Genomic DNA, 15,654 nt, shown 5'->3' with positions numbered 1-15,654 from the left:
TGGAGCCAAAGCTCAGGAAATCCATTCATACTACCACTTGGTAAACACTTAGATCACCCTGGCTACAAGGTAAAGGATTTCAACTGACAAAAAGGGAAGTGAACCTGAACCACCAAGCTCACTGTGATTGACAAACCTTACTCCGTTCCCACCTTCACTCCTTCCTCCGCTGGCCCCAGCCCTGGGCCATTCTGAGTCACTGAGATCATCTCCACTGTCACACTCAGACCTCATTGCACACTTTTATTTACAGAAAACACAGACAAAGCATCGCAATGTTCATTTAGCAAACAGATCCACTTCTTTTTTTTTTTCTTTTTGTTTTTTTTTTTTTGGCACAAAGAATGATCACAGATGGACCCCCAATATCAATCAGAAACTTAAAAAGATTCAGCAGTCACCACTGGCCCCGGGGCAGCCACAAGACTCAGACAAACAGCATCATCACAGACTGGCAAAATAAAATAAAAATCAACGTTAGTCCACGTTCACCTCACAGTAAAAACCTGCTCACCGACAGGCAAGGGTGGGCAGGAGGGGCAGTTTCTCTGCTCCAAGGGAGGAAGTGGGGAGTGAGGGGCAGGAAGCCAGGATGGGGGGGGCAGGGAAGGGTAGACCCCTTTCCTAAACTACAGAAGAGATGCTCCTTTGCTTGCAAAACTACAAAACACCCCGACCACTCATCCACACAGAAACCTCACGTTGTGTTTGGGGTGCCTCTCCCCTCATGAGGAGCTTGTAAACATCGCCCACACCCAGGCCCCACACCCTTGTGTCTGAATGGGGCAGGGTGGGGCCGTACCCCCACTTTGCGGGCCCTCCGGGAGACATAGTGCAAATTTCAGAGACATAAAGGGGCAGCAGGGGAGTGGGGCCGGGCAGGGGCGGGGAAGGGACATGAGAGGCCGAGTGGGGAGGGCCGGGGAAGGGGGGGGGAAGCGGGGATAATAAGGCAACAGTTAAAAACGGTCCATGTTATCAAACCCGGTGCCGCGCGCGCGCGCGCGCCCCCCACGCCCGGGTCACAAGAAGGGGCGGAAGTCCCGCTCCTCCACCAGGCTGATGGCCGGGTTCTTCAGCTCCTCCTCCGAAGCGGCCATCCTGTACCCCAGCTGGGCCAGCACCTGCCGGCAGGCGTTCTGGGCGAAGGCCACGATGTCGTAGGAGAGGCGGAACCGCCACTTCTCCGCGGTGGCCGCCGAGTTGCGCACGGTGCCGTATTTGTGCTTGCCCAAGGCGGGGTCGCCCCGCGTGTTGTTCTGGATCCAGCGGGCCACGTGGCTGTCCAGGGGGATCCCCAGGAAGCCATAGATCTCCTCGGTCTTCTTCATGGGGTTCCTGGCCAGGTCCTCGTAGCGCACCAGCATGTACTTGCCCTTGAGCCAGGCCGGGCGCGTGAGGCCGGTGGACACGGAGTTGGAGAAGTCCTCGCACACCGTGGTCAGCTGCGACGCGTCCAGGTTGTAGGGTTTGCGCCCCGTGCCGTACCAGAGTCGCCACAGCCGGTAGGTGTCGCGGAAGGTCTCGCTCCGGGAAGCCAGGATGCCCCGTGGGTCTCGCACCAGCTGGATGACCTTGAGGTTTAAGCGGGGGTCCTCCACCAGCGCGCGCAGGTCGTTCACCTCGGGCACCCGCACCGTCTTAATGGCCACGTGGCTGCGCTCCCGGCACGCCTCGGCGGCCACGGTCAGGTTGAGCAGGCCGCACTTGCGCACACAGTCTCCTTCTTCCAGGACCTGGTCGGGGCCACCCGGGGGGTCACACACAGGGCGGGAGCAGAGGACCCTGCTGGCCCCGCGGCGAAAGACCCTGTCGGTGGTGTGATTGATGGGAGGAGGCTTGATGTAATTCTCCAAGAAATAGAGGTCGCAGTCGTAGAGGCTCCTCAGGAGGTCACGGCTGGCGCCCAGCATGACCCGCCGGTCCGCGGGGCTCTTGCCCTGGGTGAAACGGGGGATGAGCGTATTCTGGACGTGGTAGAGGGGCTCGAACAGGTAGAAGACGTCCAGGTGCTGGTTGAAGAGTTGGCCCACGAAGGACGAGCCGCTGCGGGTGGTGGCGAGGATGAGGACGTGGGTCTTCCGGGAGAGGTTATAGAAAGTGGGCCCTTCCTCGCACAGCCGCTCGGCCGCACCCGCCTCCGCCAGGCCCGGGCAGGTGTGGAAGGATTTGGCGGTGAAGGTCCGGATGGCCGTGTACTGGATGGCAATGGACGCCAAGGCGAGGAGGAGGACAGCCTTCCAGGAACATTGCATGGCTGGGCTTCTTCATGGGGCTGCAGCTCCAAGGCCTGGGGTCTGTGGGCAGGGGGAGGGGGAAAGGGCTGAGGGGTCTCCCACAGCCAAGGATCTGGGAGAGACCCAGGGAAACACAGCTGTCTCCCCACTCCTGCTCAGTCACCCCACAAGCACCCCTGAGGGCCTAAGGAAGCAGCTTCTGCGCTGGGCTGACTGCCATTCTCTGCAGGCCTCTTGGAAGCCTCAAGCTAGTGAACAAACTGATTTGTTGCGCCCTGAAGTCTACCCCGCAGATTGCTGCCACTGCCTCGAGTCAGCCCCACCTGAGCATTCCCTTTGGCGACCCTCTGCTACCTAGCTCCCCAGGTGGTCATCGTCTCTGTCCCCTGCTCAGCCCTGGGGGAAGAAGAGGAGTCCCTGGGCAGCACCGATCTCCACACCCCAGGGTTGGTCAACTGCCAACGGCAGCAGCTCATCCATGCCAGCTAGACCAGAGATGGTGGACATTTGTGTCAAGGGTGGGCTACTGGGCTCCCACTGGGTCTTCATAATCCTAGACCCTCCCAGAGCAGGGGAAGGGTCCCAGGACCACTGAGAAGCAACCCTCCCCACAACCAGGGTAGTCCCTGTGGGGAGGGCGGAAGTCAGATGCTTCCCCTCAGCACAGAGACCTGGCCTGGAAAGAAGATCTCTATGTCCAGGGAATTGGGGCCTTGCTCTTCCATGTCAGTCCTCCTGTCCTTGGCCCCACAACCCATCCATCCATCCCTTCACAGAATGGAAGATAGGAAGGGACCTTCCTTGAAGCGGGAAAGGGAAGTTCAGATCAGGGTTCCAGGCAAGAAGACAACCTGAGCATCTTGCAGGTGCTCCCGCAGTGGAGAAGCTCAGCTGCCAGGATCTGAAAAAGTACCAGGGTGGTGCTCAGAGCTGAATGCTGGGAGGGTCAGCACTTACCAAAGAGGGGATGCTCCACACCAGGGAGTCTCAGCTGCCAGCTCCCTTGGCCTAGCAGGTAGCAATCCAGCACTGAGCCTGTGCAGCAGCCCTGGGGTCAGCAGGCTGCAGAGACAGAAGTAGTGTTAGGGCAGACTTGGGCTCTGTGTCCTCGCTCCATGCCTTCTATTGTGTACTCTGCATCCCACAGTCTGTTCCCAGTGCTAGGCAATGAGGATCTAATTTATCAATAACTCAGGTTGCCAACCAACCCAGTGTCCTCAGTGTCATGTCTGGTCCCTGAACCTGGCCTCCGAAATCCTGGACTATATCCCTCTTCTCCAACTCCCTTGCATCTCATCAAGCGACAATCCCATGGCTCACACCAGTGCCCAGGGCAGAAGCTGGCTGGCCTGCACGCTCAGCTGACCCCTCATGAAAGCCCAGATCAGAATTACAGTTGAAATCAACAGAATAAACCAGGACCTTGAGAATTGAACTTGTTTAGTGATTTGAGGATGGGCGCAGGGGAGGAGGGAGCTCACCCTAGGTTTCTGGTCCAAAGGGAGGCTTTGAAAAGACAGCCAGCTGGGGGTTTCTTCCAACCACACCGAAGAGAAGAGGGCAGCTACCTAAAATCAGATGCAAAAATGAACCAGAGGCATTCTGGACCCTGACAGGCTTTGCCAAGTCTGAGTTAGAATACCAGGATTGCTGAGGTCTAATGGGAAAGTGCCTGCCTAGTAAGCCTAAGACTCTGAGTTCAAACCCTACTACCTAATACTACTGTTTATTGAGCATTTCATCTCTGTCAGCTGATGTCTTTCCTCAAAACCCCTATCAGCCATGGCATGATAAAAGGGCCTGCCTAAGCCCAGCACCTGCTCTGTGGATGTGTATGTATGTACATGTGCATACCAGGATTTGGATCCCAGCCTCCCACTCTTGCTCAACTTTCTTGTTCATGACTAGCACTCTACCACTTGAGCCATGCCTCCAGCCTAGCTTTGTTGTTGGTTAACTGGTGATGGAATCTCAAGATCTATTCTGTCCAGGCTAGCTTTGCATGGATATCACAGCCTCTTGAGAAGCCAGGCTCACAAGCATGAGCCACCATCACGTGGCTTTCACCACCTGCTTTGACCCCATCTAGAGCCCATGTTCTTTCCCGAAGGCTTTCTGTTCCTTGGCCTTTAATCATGCATGTCATGCATGGCCCCCTAAATCAGCATGAGAGCATGGAGCATTAAAAGGCAGGAGATGAGCCTGTTTGAGACTTCAAGTCTGTTCTTTCCCTGTGCTGTGTGGTCTGGTCCTTGATTAGTTCACACCAGGTGAATTTGTGCACTTTGTAAAGTTCCTTCCCATGGCCAATGGTTTGTTGTGACCCCTTTGGGACCCTCATCCCCCAAACCTACACAGCTGCCTGGATAAGCTCCCCCAGATTCTGGCACCAGGTTTATTCCTTACATACCATACTGCTGTGGGGCAGGGGAGGGGAGGGCAGAATCTTCAGTCCATTGTTTAAATAGAGAAATTAAGGTCCAGTGACTAAAGAAACATGAATAAACAAATAGGAGCCAACAGAGACTGGAGTCTGTCTAGGTCAGATCCCAACCAATGCTCTGGCCCTTCCACCAAAAGCTGAATATGCCAAATGCAGCCTTTGACACCGTGCAGTGGGCACAGAGCCTGGGCAGAGATGGCAGTGGGTCCTGTATATGATTAGAAACTATAGGAATTGGTACCAGGTTGCCAAATGGCACCAATAGAGAAGGGGGCAGTCTTGATCCCACCCTGACCTCATCCTTGGCAGCAAAGGAGGCCTCTCCCCTAGGGGGTGAGGAGGGCTGAAAAGAGCCTCTCAGCTTGATTCCTGCTTCCCCACCAAGTTCAGGCCTCATGAGCCCACATGACCAGAGACAAACACCAGAGCCTATGCAGAAGCAAATGGGTATCCAATGTCTGCAATGGCAGGGTCAGTAACAATTGTGTTCTGACGTCTTTATCCACAGAGGCCTGTCAGCTATCCAAGATGTCAGGCCTGGGCCCACACACTGCAGATAAAACAAAACCCAAGAAGGCCAGATTTGTACTCACCAACCTGTGAGTGACGCCCAGAGCCCAGATCACGTGCTGTGACGCCCAGCATCATTTATTTGCAGGACACACTCACTGTTCCACTGATACTTCAGACCCTTGCCCCCCACCAAGATAGAACATGAACTCTTAGACTCTTTCTCCAACTCTAGGGCTTCACCCAGTGCCAAGACAGAGCGCAAAGACCACTTTGTCCAGGAGGTCACCATTTAACATGTTCCCCCTAATTTCCCTACAGTGCCCAACCTAGAGCAGAAGGCCAGGACTACAAGCTACTGCTCTGCTCAGTGACCTCAGGCCCCTATGACAGCCAGGCTCCATTTGACAAGACACAGCTTAGGCACCTTGGCGAGGAAAATGAAGGCAGAGCCACAGGCCTCCATCTGCCTCCCTGAGAGGGCGAGGCCAAGGCATAAGAAAAGGAAGTTGGGGGAATTCAGGATCTCCTAGAAGTGCCCCTGTTGCTCTGCCAGCCTGGCAGCGCTGGATCCAGGACTAGCCAAGTGTCTTTGCTATGCTGGCAGCATCTGCCCTGGAAACCAGTGGTCCCAGGGACTTCCCAGGTCCTCTAGTTCCCAGGGAACACTTGGCCATTAAAAAGGACTCTTAAATACTGTGGTCAGACTGACACTCCTGGTCAGACTATGGGGCTTCCAGCAACCTCTACCATGGCCTCCTGCCACCTTGATGGATCAAACTGTGGACACAGGAGCCCTGAATATGTCTTTTCTGTTGGAAGGTGGGGGAGCTGGAGAACTCCCAGGAGAAGGCACAGCCTTCCCATAGATCCAGAGTGTCACCTCTGCATTAGAAAACTCAATTCAGAGCCCAGGGCTCTGTCACTCATCAGGTGTGCACATCAGTCTGGGTCTTTGAGCTTACTCCCCCTGTCTGAAGAGGGAGTACACCCTACTTGAGCTGATAAGAACGGGGTCAACAGCAAACATTTAGATGGGATGCCAACCATCTCATGGTTGGATCACAGGCTCTGGACAGCCTGGTTGATCTCAGCATCTCAACCATGTACAAGCTGAGGGACTTGGGTTAGATTTTCTTCATCTAGATGTCTGTTTTCACATCTAATCAAAATGGGTCTCAGTAGAACCAGGCTGTTTGGCAACTAGTTAGCTAATGCAGGGCCTGGCACAGGGTAAGCAACCAATCCACTGATGTTATCATCACTGGTGACAGCTTTGCTTATCTTGGAGAAACATCTCCAAACTAGTCATCCTGCAGCCCACAGGGTGAGATCTGACAGTGAGCTAGACCGCTGCCCTGCCTCTCCCCTCCCTTCTTCTTTCTGCCCAGGCCCCTTACAGGGCTTCCTTTCTGTGCTAGGCCACTGCAGTGTTTTCCCTGCTGCCCTCTGGTGGCCATGTACTATAGTGCAGCCTCCTAGCCCTGTACCTCTGCTGTGCTTGAATTCCTGGCTTGGTGGCGGCAACCTAATGTAGGGTGGGAAGATGGGGGCTGGTGTTACCGGTGGCAGTGTGGTGTGATGATGGCATGCCCACCTGGGCTGTGGCCTCTGCTCTGTGCAGCCCTGGGAACCTCCTCAGTCCCACATCCAGACGAGAGCAGCAACAGGCAGCCCGGCCTCCTCCAGTGGCAGAGGAGGGAGAGCTGAACTGAATGTCACCAGCAAGAAGAGCCACAGCCTAGGCCTGTCCCTGGCTGAGTGATCTGACTTTGGGTTCAACTGACAACCTCCCTGTTTCTAGCTCTTTCTATAGATCCAGAGATGAAGGCCTCCCCGCTCTCATACCAGGGCTCTCTATATCTCAGGATGGCCCCCCATTACCCTCATAGAAAATGGGGAACCCTACATTAGCTGTCATTTTCTAGAAGAAATCAGTATCTCTGTCCCCCTTGGCCTGATCTATGACTGTTCCCCAAGGAGCCCCATGTAGCTTCTTCTCAATGATACATCCATTCGAAACACAATCCTTCCTCCCTCCAAACACAATTCTTCATGTACACACACACACACACACACACACACACACACACACAATCCAGAAGTGTCCTGGGCCTTCTGGAGCCCAGACCTAGGCCCCTCCGCTCCCCTAGAGGCCTGACCCCCTTCCTCCTTTACCTGCCTTGGGGTGATCCTTTGGACTGTTGGAGATAGGCTGGTGTGGACAGGCAGACAAGAGTGAGAGGGTCGCACAGCCAGAACCAGAGAGCAGGGAGAGGATGGGTGCCATCATTGTTTTGTTGAGGGGAAAAAAAGGAAGTACATTTATGAATACACACACACCAAATACTGAAAGTCCTTGCCAGGAAACAGGAAGGATAGAAGAGCAGTTTACACACAGCTTTGGGCCTCTGAGGTCATCCTCTTCAGGGAAGCCATCCCTGTGCAAGAGCTGGGGAGGCCACTGAGGCTAGCATGGGGCAGTGAGGGCCGGGCTCTACTGCTTTCCTTCCCTGCTCTGCTTCCAGGGCCCTGAGTTGTCCCCTGGAGCTGCGCTCTCTCTCCAACGGTGGGCTAGGGACAGAGGGGCGGGGACAAGAGGCTGTTGAGATAGGGAAGGGGCTTCGACCAGCAGGACCCCAAAGAGATCCCAAAGCCAAAAAGAGGAGCCGAAGCTCAGTTGGAGAAATGCACTCTTGTCCCAGCCTTCTCTCTCTAAAGTACTTTTCTGAAAAATAACAACAGGAGGTAAAAGGAGGGAGGCAGAACAGAGGAAAGCTGAAGCTCTCTGGCCAGACTCAGGAGCTGGGATGGCTCTGGAGTGCTGAGCATCAGAGCAAGGGGCAGGGAAACTGGACAGGGAGAGAGAGAGGAAGGAAGGGACAAGGAGGGAGGGAGGGAGAAGAAGGGAGGGTGGAAGGAGTTGGCTAGATGGAGAAGAGGAAATGCCTAATCCCAGGTCAACAGTGGCCAGCCCTGTTCCACCATAATGTTTGTTTAGCTAAAACTAACACACACACACACACACACACACACACACACACACACACACACACACACACACCAGCAAGGATTTTTTTTGTTTTTACTCTCCTAAGGAAAATGAAGTAATGAATAAAAGGCAAGAGGAAAATAAGAACATACAATCTAAGAGAAACAAGAACAAGATTCGTATATGAGAGCCCAGCAACTTGTCGACTACACATCGGGATCAGAGTTTCCCGGCAGTCTATGAGAAAAGGGATATATTTCATCTCCATGATTCATGGGCTTCATGCTATAAAGAATAAAGCATCTGTTTCAGAGCCACTTGGCTATTTTTGATACTGAATCCAGTACAAGATGTCTCTACTACGAACCACAACTTCAAGATCTCCTAATAAAACCCACAGGTAACTTTCGTGGGGCTGGCACTTCAGGGTGGGCAGTGTGCCCACACATAAATTAGGCTCATGCCTTCCAGAGGGGTGATCTGGTGAAGCTGGTGTCAGTCTGGAACCACAGAAAGCACTAGCGCTTCTTTGGAGCCACACCCACCTCCGCTAGAGCTTCAACAAGTGTATGGCCTCATCCACAGACCTGCACCAACCTGTAGAGTACCTGGACCCATGGGTAGAACCAGAATCTCCTTTGGATACCACTGGCGCGTTCCCAAGAAACCACCAGTCATTGGCCCTCCACCTTCTCTGTATGAGCAAGCCATGCTAATGTCCACAGGTGATGACCCTTCCTGAAAAGTTCCCCACAGGCTGTGAATATGACCAGGACAAAAGGGCCTGGACGTGACTCTCACCACTGATGCACTGTAGGCCTTGAAGAAGGCCTTGAAGAAGGCACTAGCCTCTACAGGCCTCGGTTGTCCTGAGGTATGACCCAGGAGAGCCAATCAGGACTGTCAGATGCGCAGACTCCACACAACACTGGACAGAGGAAGTGCTCACTCAACAGGAGCCCTGAGTCCCAGGCAGTCCTGGCTGGGAAAGGTTCACAGCCTGCAGCAGGCTCCTTTCCCCATGTGCTCCACAGCCACCAAGCTCGCTTGCCTGCAGACACCTTGCTGTCCCACCCCCTGCCTGCCTGGCCCAGCAGGGAATGAAGAGGGACTGCCCGCCTGGCCTCACACAAGGCCCCTGTGTGCTGCGTCCTAAGGATGGATGAGTCAGAAGGCAGAGCCCTGTGTTGGCCAGCCTGTGGTAGGTGGGACTCTGCTGCCCCAGCACTGGGCGGAAAGGTCCCAGTTTCCTGTCCCACCCCGCCCCCTTCCCCAGACTAGCCCAGCCCAGCTCAACAGCCACAGGCAGTCGGAATAGTACTGAGGCTCCACCCCCTAGATCCTGGAGCCTGGGCCATCCTTCCCACTTCAAGGATGGGAAAACATCAACAGGAGGAGGGAGGAAGGGACACTGGCTCATAGCTGCTGTGGCTGCTGGGCACTGGGGGAGGGGCCGCCTGCCCCCACATAAGCCCACTCATGGCAGGAAGTGAGAGGTAGAGGCAGGGAGGCTGGGGACACTGGGTCTTATGTGGATTGCACGGGATGGTGAAGCTGCAGGAGCCAATGTCCAACGATAGTATACACACACACACACACACACACACACACACACACACACACACACACACACCTGGCTTGCCTCGTGCCTTGTGGCACCACCACCTCTCCCATATGAGGATAGAGTGGCTGGGACAAGTGGGGCTGTGTGTCTGAGCAGGAACGGTCTGCAGTGGGACCAGAATTCCAATTCTGCTGTGAGGACCCCAAGCCTAGAAGTTAAGCTCAGGCCATCTGAGAGCAAGGGCATCATCTAGTACTAGGACATGGAGTGGGGGGGTCAAGGGGTCAGGAGCACCAGGGCCAAGGTAGCTACTAGGGTCCCCGGAAATCCTGGTGCCAGTCTTGACCTCAGCAATCCACTGAGGTCAACCCAGGTATCAGTTCATTCAGTATCTAAGGGCGGGTGGTGGTAGGCAGGGGAAAAACAAAGCCCCATGGTGGGGACAGGAGCTGTCTGAGGCCCTTCCTGCTGGCACCCCCAGCCCATAAGTGGATCTGTGCTCTCTCACCACTCTGTAGGCTTCTTCCCTGCTGATCACGAATGGATGTGGGAAATGTGGCAGCCCCAACAGGCAAGGGACTGTCCAAACACACAGCTCTGCACAGGCTAAACAAGTAGAGGGACATGCAAGATGGCTGGTGGCCAAGGAGTCCAGGATAACAGTGGCTTGGGTTTAAGGTCCAGCTAAGGCTCCTTGCTCCATACTGCCAGCACTTGATAACCAGCCCATAGCTGGTCCCGAGGATATGCGTATATCAGGGATAAGGGATAAGGGAATGCCACAAGCCACCCATGGGCATAGGGTCAGGGGACTTCTGAAACGAGACAGTGCAGCTGCCCACCCAGAGCCCAGCACTGTGGGGAGGATCTGCCGTGCAAACCTTCCCGAGCATCCACGTCACTGGCGAGGCTCACGGGAAAGGCTAGGTGACTTGTTCTCGGGGCTCAAAGAGGACACAGTAAAGAAGTGAATTCTGGCAGTGGAGTGTGAGTGTGAGTCCTCCCTTGACCCATGCTGTCCTGCAGGTTTCCTTCCCTTCCTCTCTGTCCCCCAGCAACAGCTGATCCACCCACTCAGCTCTGCAGACCCTGCAGGCCATGGCCTAGGATGGGAGAATCACAGCAGACAGTGGTTCTAGACCTGCAGTACTGGGCAGCCTTACCTTCTGGGTGTCCCAGCACCAGGGAAGCAGAAGCCACACCCAGCTCCAGCAAACTCTTAGCAGTGGTGACTGGGGCCAAGCAATCTCTCCCTGGACACTACCTTCAGAATGCCAGCAGCAGAGCACTCATGTGTAGTTTCTTAAAAAAAAAAAAAAAAATAGCACCTCAGGCCCCTCCCTCCAACTCCCCCAGAGTCTGGCTTCTCCCCACCCCCAGCTTACTGCAGGGACCACGGAGACTCCATCTGAAGAGAGAGGTGAGGCTGTAGGCCTTCCTCCCCATCTCTGCTAAGCAGCTGGCCTTCTCAGTCATTCCCAGCCCACAGCTCTCATGAAGAAGCCAACACCTAAGAAGAGACCTCTAAACATTCAGAAAACATGGGGAGCCTTGTGCCCCGACATGGCACCATGGGGATTTATAAAGAACAAATCATGGCTGACAAACTTGATAGCTTTCTTGATAGAATTACAAGACGGGTAGATGAAGGAAATGCAGGCAGGGTAATACATCTTGATTTTTTTTTTTTTAGCAAAGCATTTGATACAGTGCCTCTAGTAATCTTAAAAAATTAATTCAGATTTGGCCCTAAGCACTTGTCAAGGGGCCCAAAAGCACAAAGGGGCAGGTCCCAGGGGTCCAGTGTGTGTGTGGGGGGGGAGGTCTATGTAGGAGTGGGGCCAGGGCTCCCAGCCCAGTGTGGGGGTCACACCTTATCTAACATCTTCATTAATGATCCTGGGAGAAGGAGTAAACAGTCTGCTAATGGAGTTTGCAGAGGAGATTAAATTGGAAGGTGTTGTGAGCACCAATGAAGAAAGCAAAGTGGTCCAGAGAGACCTGAGGAGAACCCTGCTAGGTCACAGAGTTGACAGGGGGTGATGGGGGGCTTCTTGAAGAATCAAGGAAGAAAGTTCCAGTCTCCCAAACCATTCCCCAGACTGGGGTAGGACTGAAAGAGGCCATAGCCAGCTCAGGTTCACACTGAAAGTGTAACGGGTAACCCCCAAGAATCTCACTGCCCTGTGCATTAAAGACAAGCTAGTAAAGATGCTTTACCGCCAGATAGGTGGCAGAGATGGGCAGGAAGGGTAAGGGAGCTTACAGAACTGGGAGTACACAGGAAGGGATGCAGTGCAAATGACTGGGGAGGAAGACTGGACTGGGACACCATTGCTACCCATGCTCCCCAGTGCTGTGGGGCCTGGCACTAGTAGAGTGGGCCTTTTCCCTGCCCCACAGGACTGAATATGCAGTAAAGGTTGCTGCCCCCAGGGGAGCCCGACCCCTCTTTGGCTGATCTGTCCAGTATCCTCAGGACTAAAAAAGGCCTGCCCCATCCCTGCTCCCTTCTCTTTGTCAGAGAGGGTCCATCTCTGACTAGACCAAATGGACTCCAATCCCAGGGAACCCTCCCCAAGTGGGCTAAAGCTGAGGTCACCTGTCTACCTGGATGTGGAAGGCGAACACTTACCCAACATTTATTATGGTTTTCTTCTAGGGGTGCTTCACATATTAATGCACTTGACCTTCATAAGCCTATGTGATCCCCATGTCACAGGAGGAAGAAATGGAAGCATTGAAAGGTGGCCCTGAGTCTTGGTACCCAGCCAGAAGATCCACGAGAGAAGCAACAACTCCCGTGGAGGCTGGGGCAGGGGGAGAAAAAGCCATCTCTCCTCTGGCGAGGTCACAGCCTTGGCCACCGGTGGTCTCCACCGAGGGGAGTTAATCCAACTCCTGCCACACTTGTGGATCCTGATCTTCCTGTGCGGTTTGCCTTCTCCCCCTACCACCACCACCACCACCACCATCACCACCACCGCCTCGCTGCACCGAGTCCTCTGAACAAGTCTGTTTCCATGGAAACCATACAGTGACTCAGGGCTTCGGGACCTTCTCTGAACCAGATTATGAATCTCAAATGCTCCCTTCCCTATACCAGTGCAGAGTGGAGTTGGGAAAGTACAGAAAGATCCATAGTGTGGAGGGGGCAAAGGGAGGCGTGGATGGATAAGAGACACCTAGAGGACACAGACTTGCGCACTGGGGGGGCCTCAGGGAATCAGAGATGAACCCCTCGTCCAGGGTGGCCTGGCAAATGCACCTGCATCTATAGCCCCAGCTGTACCCTCCTCTGAAGCTACAGTTCGGTGGGGAGAGTGGAGAGCTGTGCACCCCTCTTCTGAAAAGGAGCCCATCCATGGCAGAGGTGGCTCAGAGATCAGGGCCGAGTTCTTTCTGGACTCACTCCCAGCGTAGGGGGCAGGGGTTGTGGGTGCAAACCATGGGGCCAAAGCATGGAAACTGCCCAGGAATGAGGCAAATGCGGAGGGGGGGGGGAGGAGCGGGGGAGAAACTTGGGGGTGATGATGGAGGAGAAAGGGGATCTGGCTCTGCCAGACTGTTACATGAAGGGGCAGGGAGGTGTGTCTTCAAAGCCCCAGTAGAGTTAGGAGGGTAATTAGCAGAGGCCTTCTGTCACTTGTGCACCCCTTCCTTCCCCTCCTGGAGGCTACCTTGACCTGGCCTTGAACCATCACCTACCAGGATCGGGAAAGCAGCAAGCAATAAAAGTTACAGCAGCCAGCGCCTGACTCCTGCAGGGGTCTGAGGCCCAAGGGCAAGCCCCCCTTCCACCTTTTCTCAGCAGCTCCCTAGAGAAGAGGGGGTGGCCGTGGAATGGGGTGAAAGCTTGACACCTCCCTGGTGAATCCTGGGTGAGTCATGCCGGTGAGAGCACTTGGACGAAGGAATAGGGTCATGAGTTGCCTGTGTCTCCACTGCTAGGGTCTGGAGACCAGGTGAGGTCTCTGCCTGAGAACCTCAGCAGGTGGTTCCTGGGGACTTGAGCCCTCATCTACTTGCCTCTTACAGCTCCTGGTCCTGCTTAAGACGCTACCTTCCCAGCCTCCCCCTCCGTGCCCGTCTCCTGCTTCCATCGCCCATTTCCTCTGCTGCCCCTCGGCTCCTGCCCCCTCAGCCCTCCAGACCACGTTTGGGACTCAATTTCTGTCCTTCACTGGGCATCCACCTCCCAGCTCTGGTGCCCATCTCTCAACCAATGGCCAGATGAGGTCCCCTGGAGCCAGGGCCCCAGGCACAGACTTCCCGGAACAGTGTTTGAGTACATCAGGAGGGAGCCAGCCAGAGCTGGAGAAACTAAGCCACAGAAACGGCAGGCCTGGGGTGGAGAGTGATGACACCCCAAGAGGACTCGGGGGGGGGGGATCTCACCTTGCTTCCGTGGCTTGCCCGTTTAACCTCTGGCATCTATCTATAGAGCTAAGCAAGGCTTGTCCCATGGAAGCAAGCATTGAGCGGGGGGAGCCTGGGAGAGAGAGTTCTCCCATCGGTCTGAGAGAAGGAGTTGTCTGGCGGGGACTTGGGGTGGGGGGGGGGGCTCTGCACCTTCAGGGAGCCCCAGCCCCAAAGGAGTCCGGTTATTATAACACAGTCGGTGCAGGGCAGAACCGGGAGCTTGAAGCGGCTCAGGCAGCCACAGCCTCAGGGTGCAGCCCTGGTTTGGAAAGTTGGAGCAGGCGTGGGAATCTCGGGGTCTCCAGGTTTATCCGCAGCCCCCAAGTGCGCTCCGCAGCGGAGGGGAGCCAGGCACCGCTCGGCGGCCGTGCGCCCCAAGTTTGAGCCCTCCCCTAGGGGGTGGGGAAGGCTGGGGTGTTCGCGGCGTTCGCCCCCGCCCCCGGCAGCTCCTTCGTGCGCCCGCCACCCCGCCGGAGTCCCCGCCACGGTCCCCCAGCGGAGGGGCGTCTCCACCGCCCGCGCCCCTCCGGTCCGCCCGCCCCGGGACTCCAGGGCCCGGCCCATACCTGGTCGGGGGTGTGCGGGGAGTCGCTGCAGCGCCCGGCGCTGGCTCCATCCTGGGGTCTGGAGTCAGGCTCGCCGGGGGCCCCGGGGTGGCGATGGCGGAGACGGCGACATCCTCCGCCTCCCGCACCCTCCTCCTCCTTGGCCTCCTCCTCGGCCTCCTTCCTTCTTCCTCCGCCTCCGCGCGCCCCTCACCGGCCCCACTGCATGGCCCGGGGGCGCAAGCCCGGCGCGGATGGAGCCTCCGAATGCGCGGTCTGGAGCAGGGCGTGGGATCGGGGCCCAATGGCGGGGGCCCTCGAGAGGCGCTGGGCCAGAGGCTGAGACCCGGAGCGCCGCAGTACCCGGAGCCGGGGAGAGCGCCCGCCTGGCTTCCCCGAGCCCAGAGCGCAAAGCGGCGGCGGCGGCGGCGGCGGCCGCGGCTCCTCCAGTGCCTCGCGAGCGGCGGGCACGGCGGCCCCGGCTCCGCCCCCAGCGCCGCCCGCTCCCTCCCCCAGCCCCCCCACCGCCAGCCTCCCGGCTGCCCCAGCAGCGCCCAGGACACCCCCAGTGGAGCTGGCCTCCCCGAACCACCACCCCAGGCCTGGGGGCAGCCACGCCCACCCCCAGGCGAGGAGGCGGGCCACCCACGGGCGCCTCCCCCTCCCAACTCCCCCACTGCCTAGGCACCGCGCTCCCTGCAGCCAAAACCTACCTGAGCTTCCCGTGTCCAGCCCCCCAGATGCGGCTGGCCCCAGGCCCAGCCGCCCAGCCCCTTCTCTGGACTAGTGTGGAAATGAGTCATTTGCCCGCATGCAGTTGTTGCTCATGGGTAGGGTCAAGGAATGGTGGTGGCTGGATGGGCATCGGATGTCTTCCACTAGCTGCCTCGCCTGCTGCTGCTCCACCCCCGGGGTGGGTAACTGGCCAGGAGCTGCCCTGT

At 56.4% G+C, this 15,654-nt stretch overlaps 1 protein-coding gene and 1 long non-coding RNA gene across 4 annotated transcripts; one reads left to right on the top strand and one right to left on the bottom strand.

The window, feature by feature from the left end:
- Positions 1-226: 226 nt before the first annotated feature.
- Positions 227-15,145, bottom strand: Chst1 (carbohydrate sulfotransferase 1). 2 transcript variants are annotated; one of them, XM_090347851.1, is made up of 5 exons: positions 14,735-15,145; positions 7,369-7,405; positions 3,719-3,805; positions 3,195-3,299; positions 227-2,297 (listed from the first exon to the last, which is right to left on the bottom strand). In XM_090347851.1, the coding sequence occupies exon 5, from the start codon at positions 2,253-2,255 to the stop codon at positions 1,023-1,025; it is 1,233 nt and encodes a 410-aa protein (XP_090203977.1). In that variant the 5' UTR covers positions 2,256-2,297; positions 3,195-3,299; positions 3,719-3,805; positions 7,369-7,405; positions 14,735-15,145; the 3' UTR covers positions 227-1,022. The 2 variants fall into 2 exon arrangements, with proteins under 2 accessions (XP_090203977.1, XP_090203976.1); XM_090347850.1 differs by lacking the exon at positions 7,369-7,405.
- On the top strand, positions 1,370-13,235 carry LOC150052920 (uncharacterized). 2 transcript variants are annotated; one of them, XR_016538040.1, is made up of 3 exons: positions 1,370-1,505; positions 8,289-9,383; positions 12,469-13,235. It is a non-coding gene; the product is annotated as an uncharacterized LOC150052920 (long non-coding RNA). The 2 variants fall into 2 exon arrangements; XR_016538041.1 differs by having other exon boundaries at positions 12,409-13,235.
- Positions 15,146-15,654: the final 509 nt, after the last annotated feature.

The sequence above is a fragment of the Megascapheus bottae genome, chromosome 16 (assembly GCF_031878675.1).
Source record: "Megascapheus bottae isolate mThoBot1 chromosome 16, mThoBot2.hap1, whole genome shotgun sequence".
In the NCBI taxonomy this organism is placed as follows: domain Eukaryota; kingdom Metazoa; phylum Chordata; class Mammalia; order Rodentia; family Geomyidae; genus Megascapheus; species Megascapheus bottae.
The sequence above is the reverse complement of the archived record's forward strand: the minus strand, read 5'-3'. Positions and strand labels throughout refer to the sequence as shown.

What these genes read in the sequence shown, in the direction of transcription:
- Chst1 (XM_090347851.1), bottom strand. Translation starts at nt 2,255, where the DNA reads ATGCAATGTTCCTGGAAGGCTGTCCTCCTCCTCGCCTTGGCGTCCATT.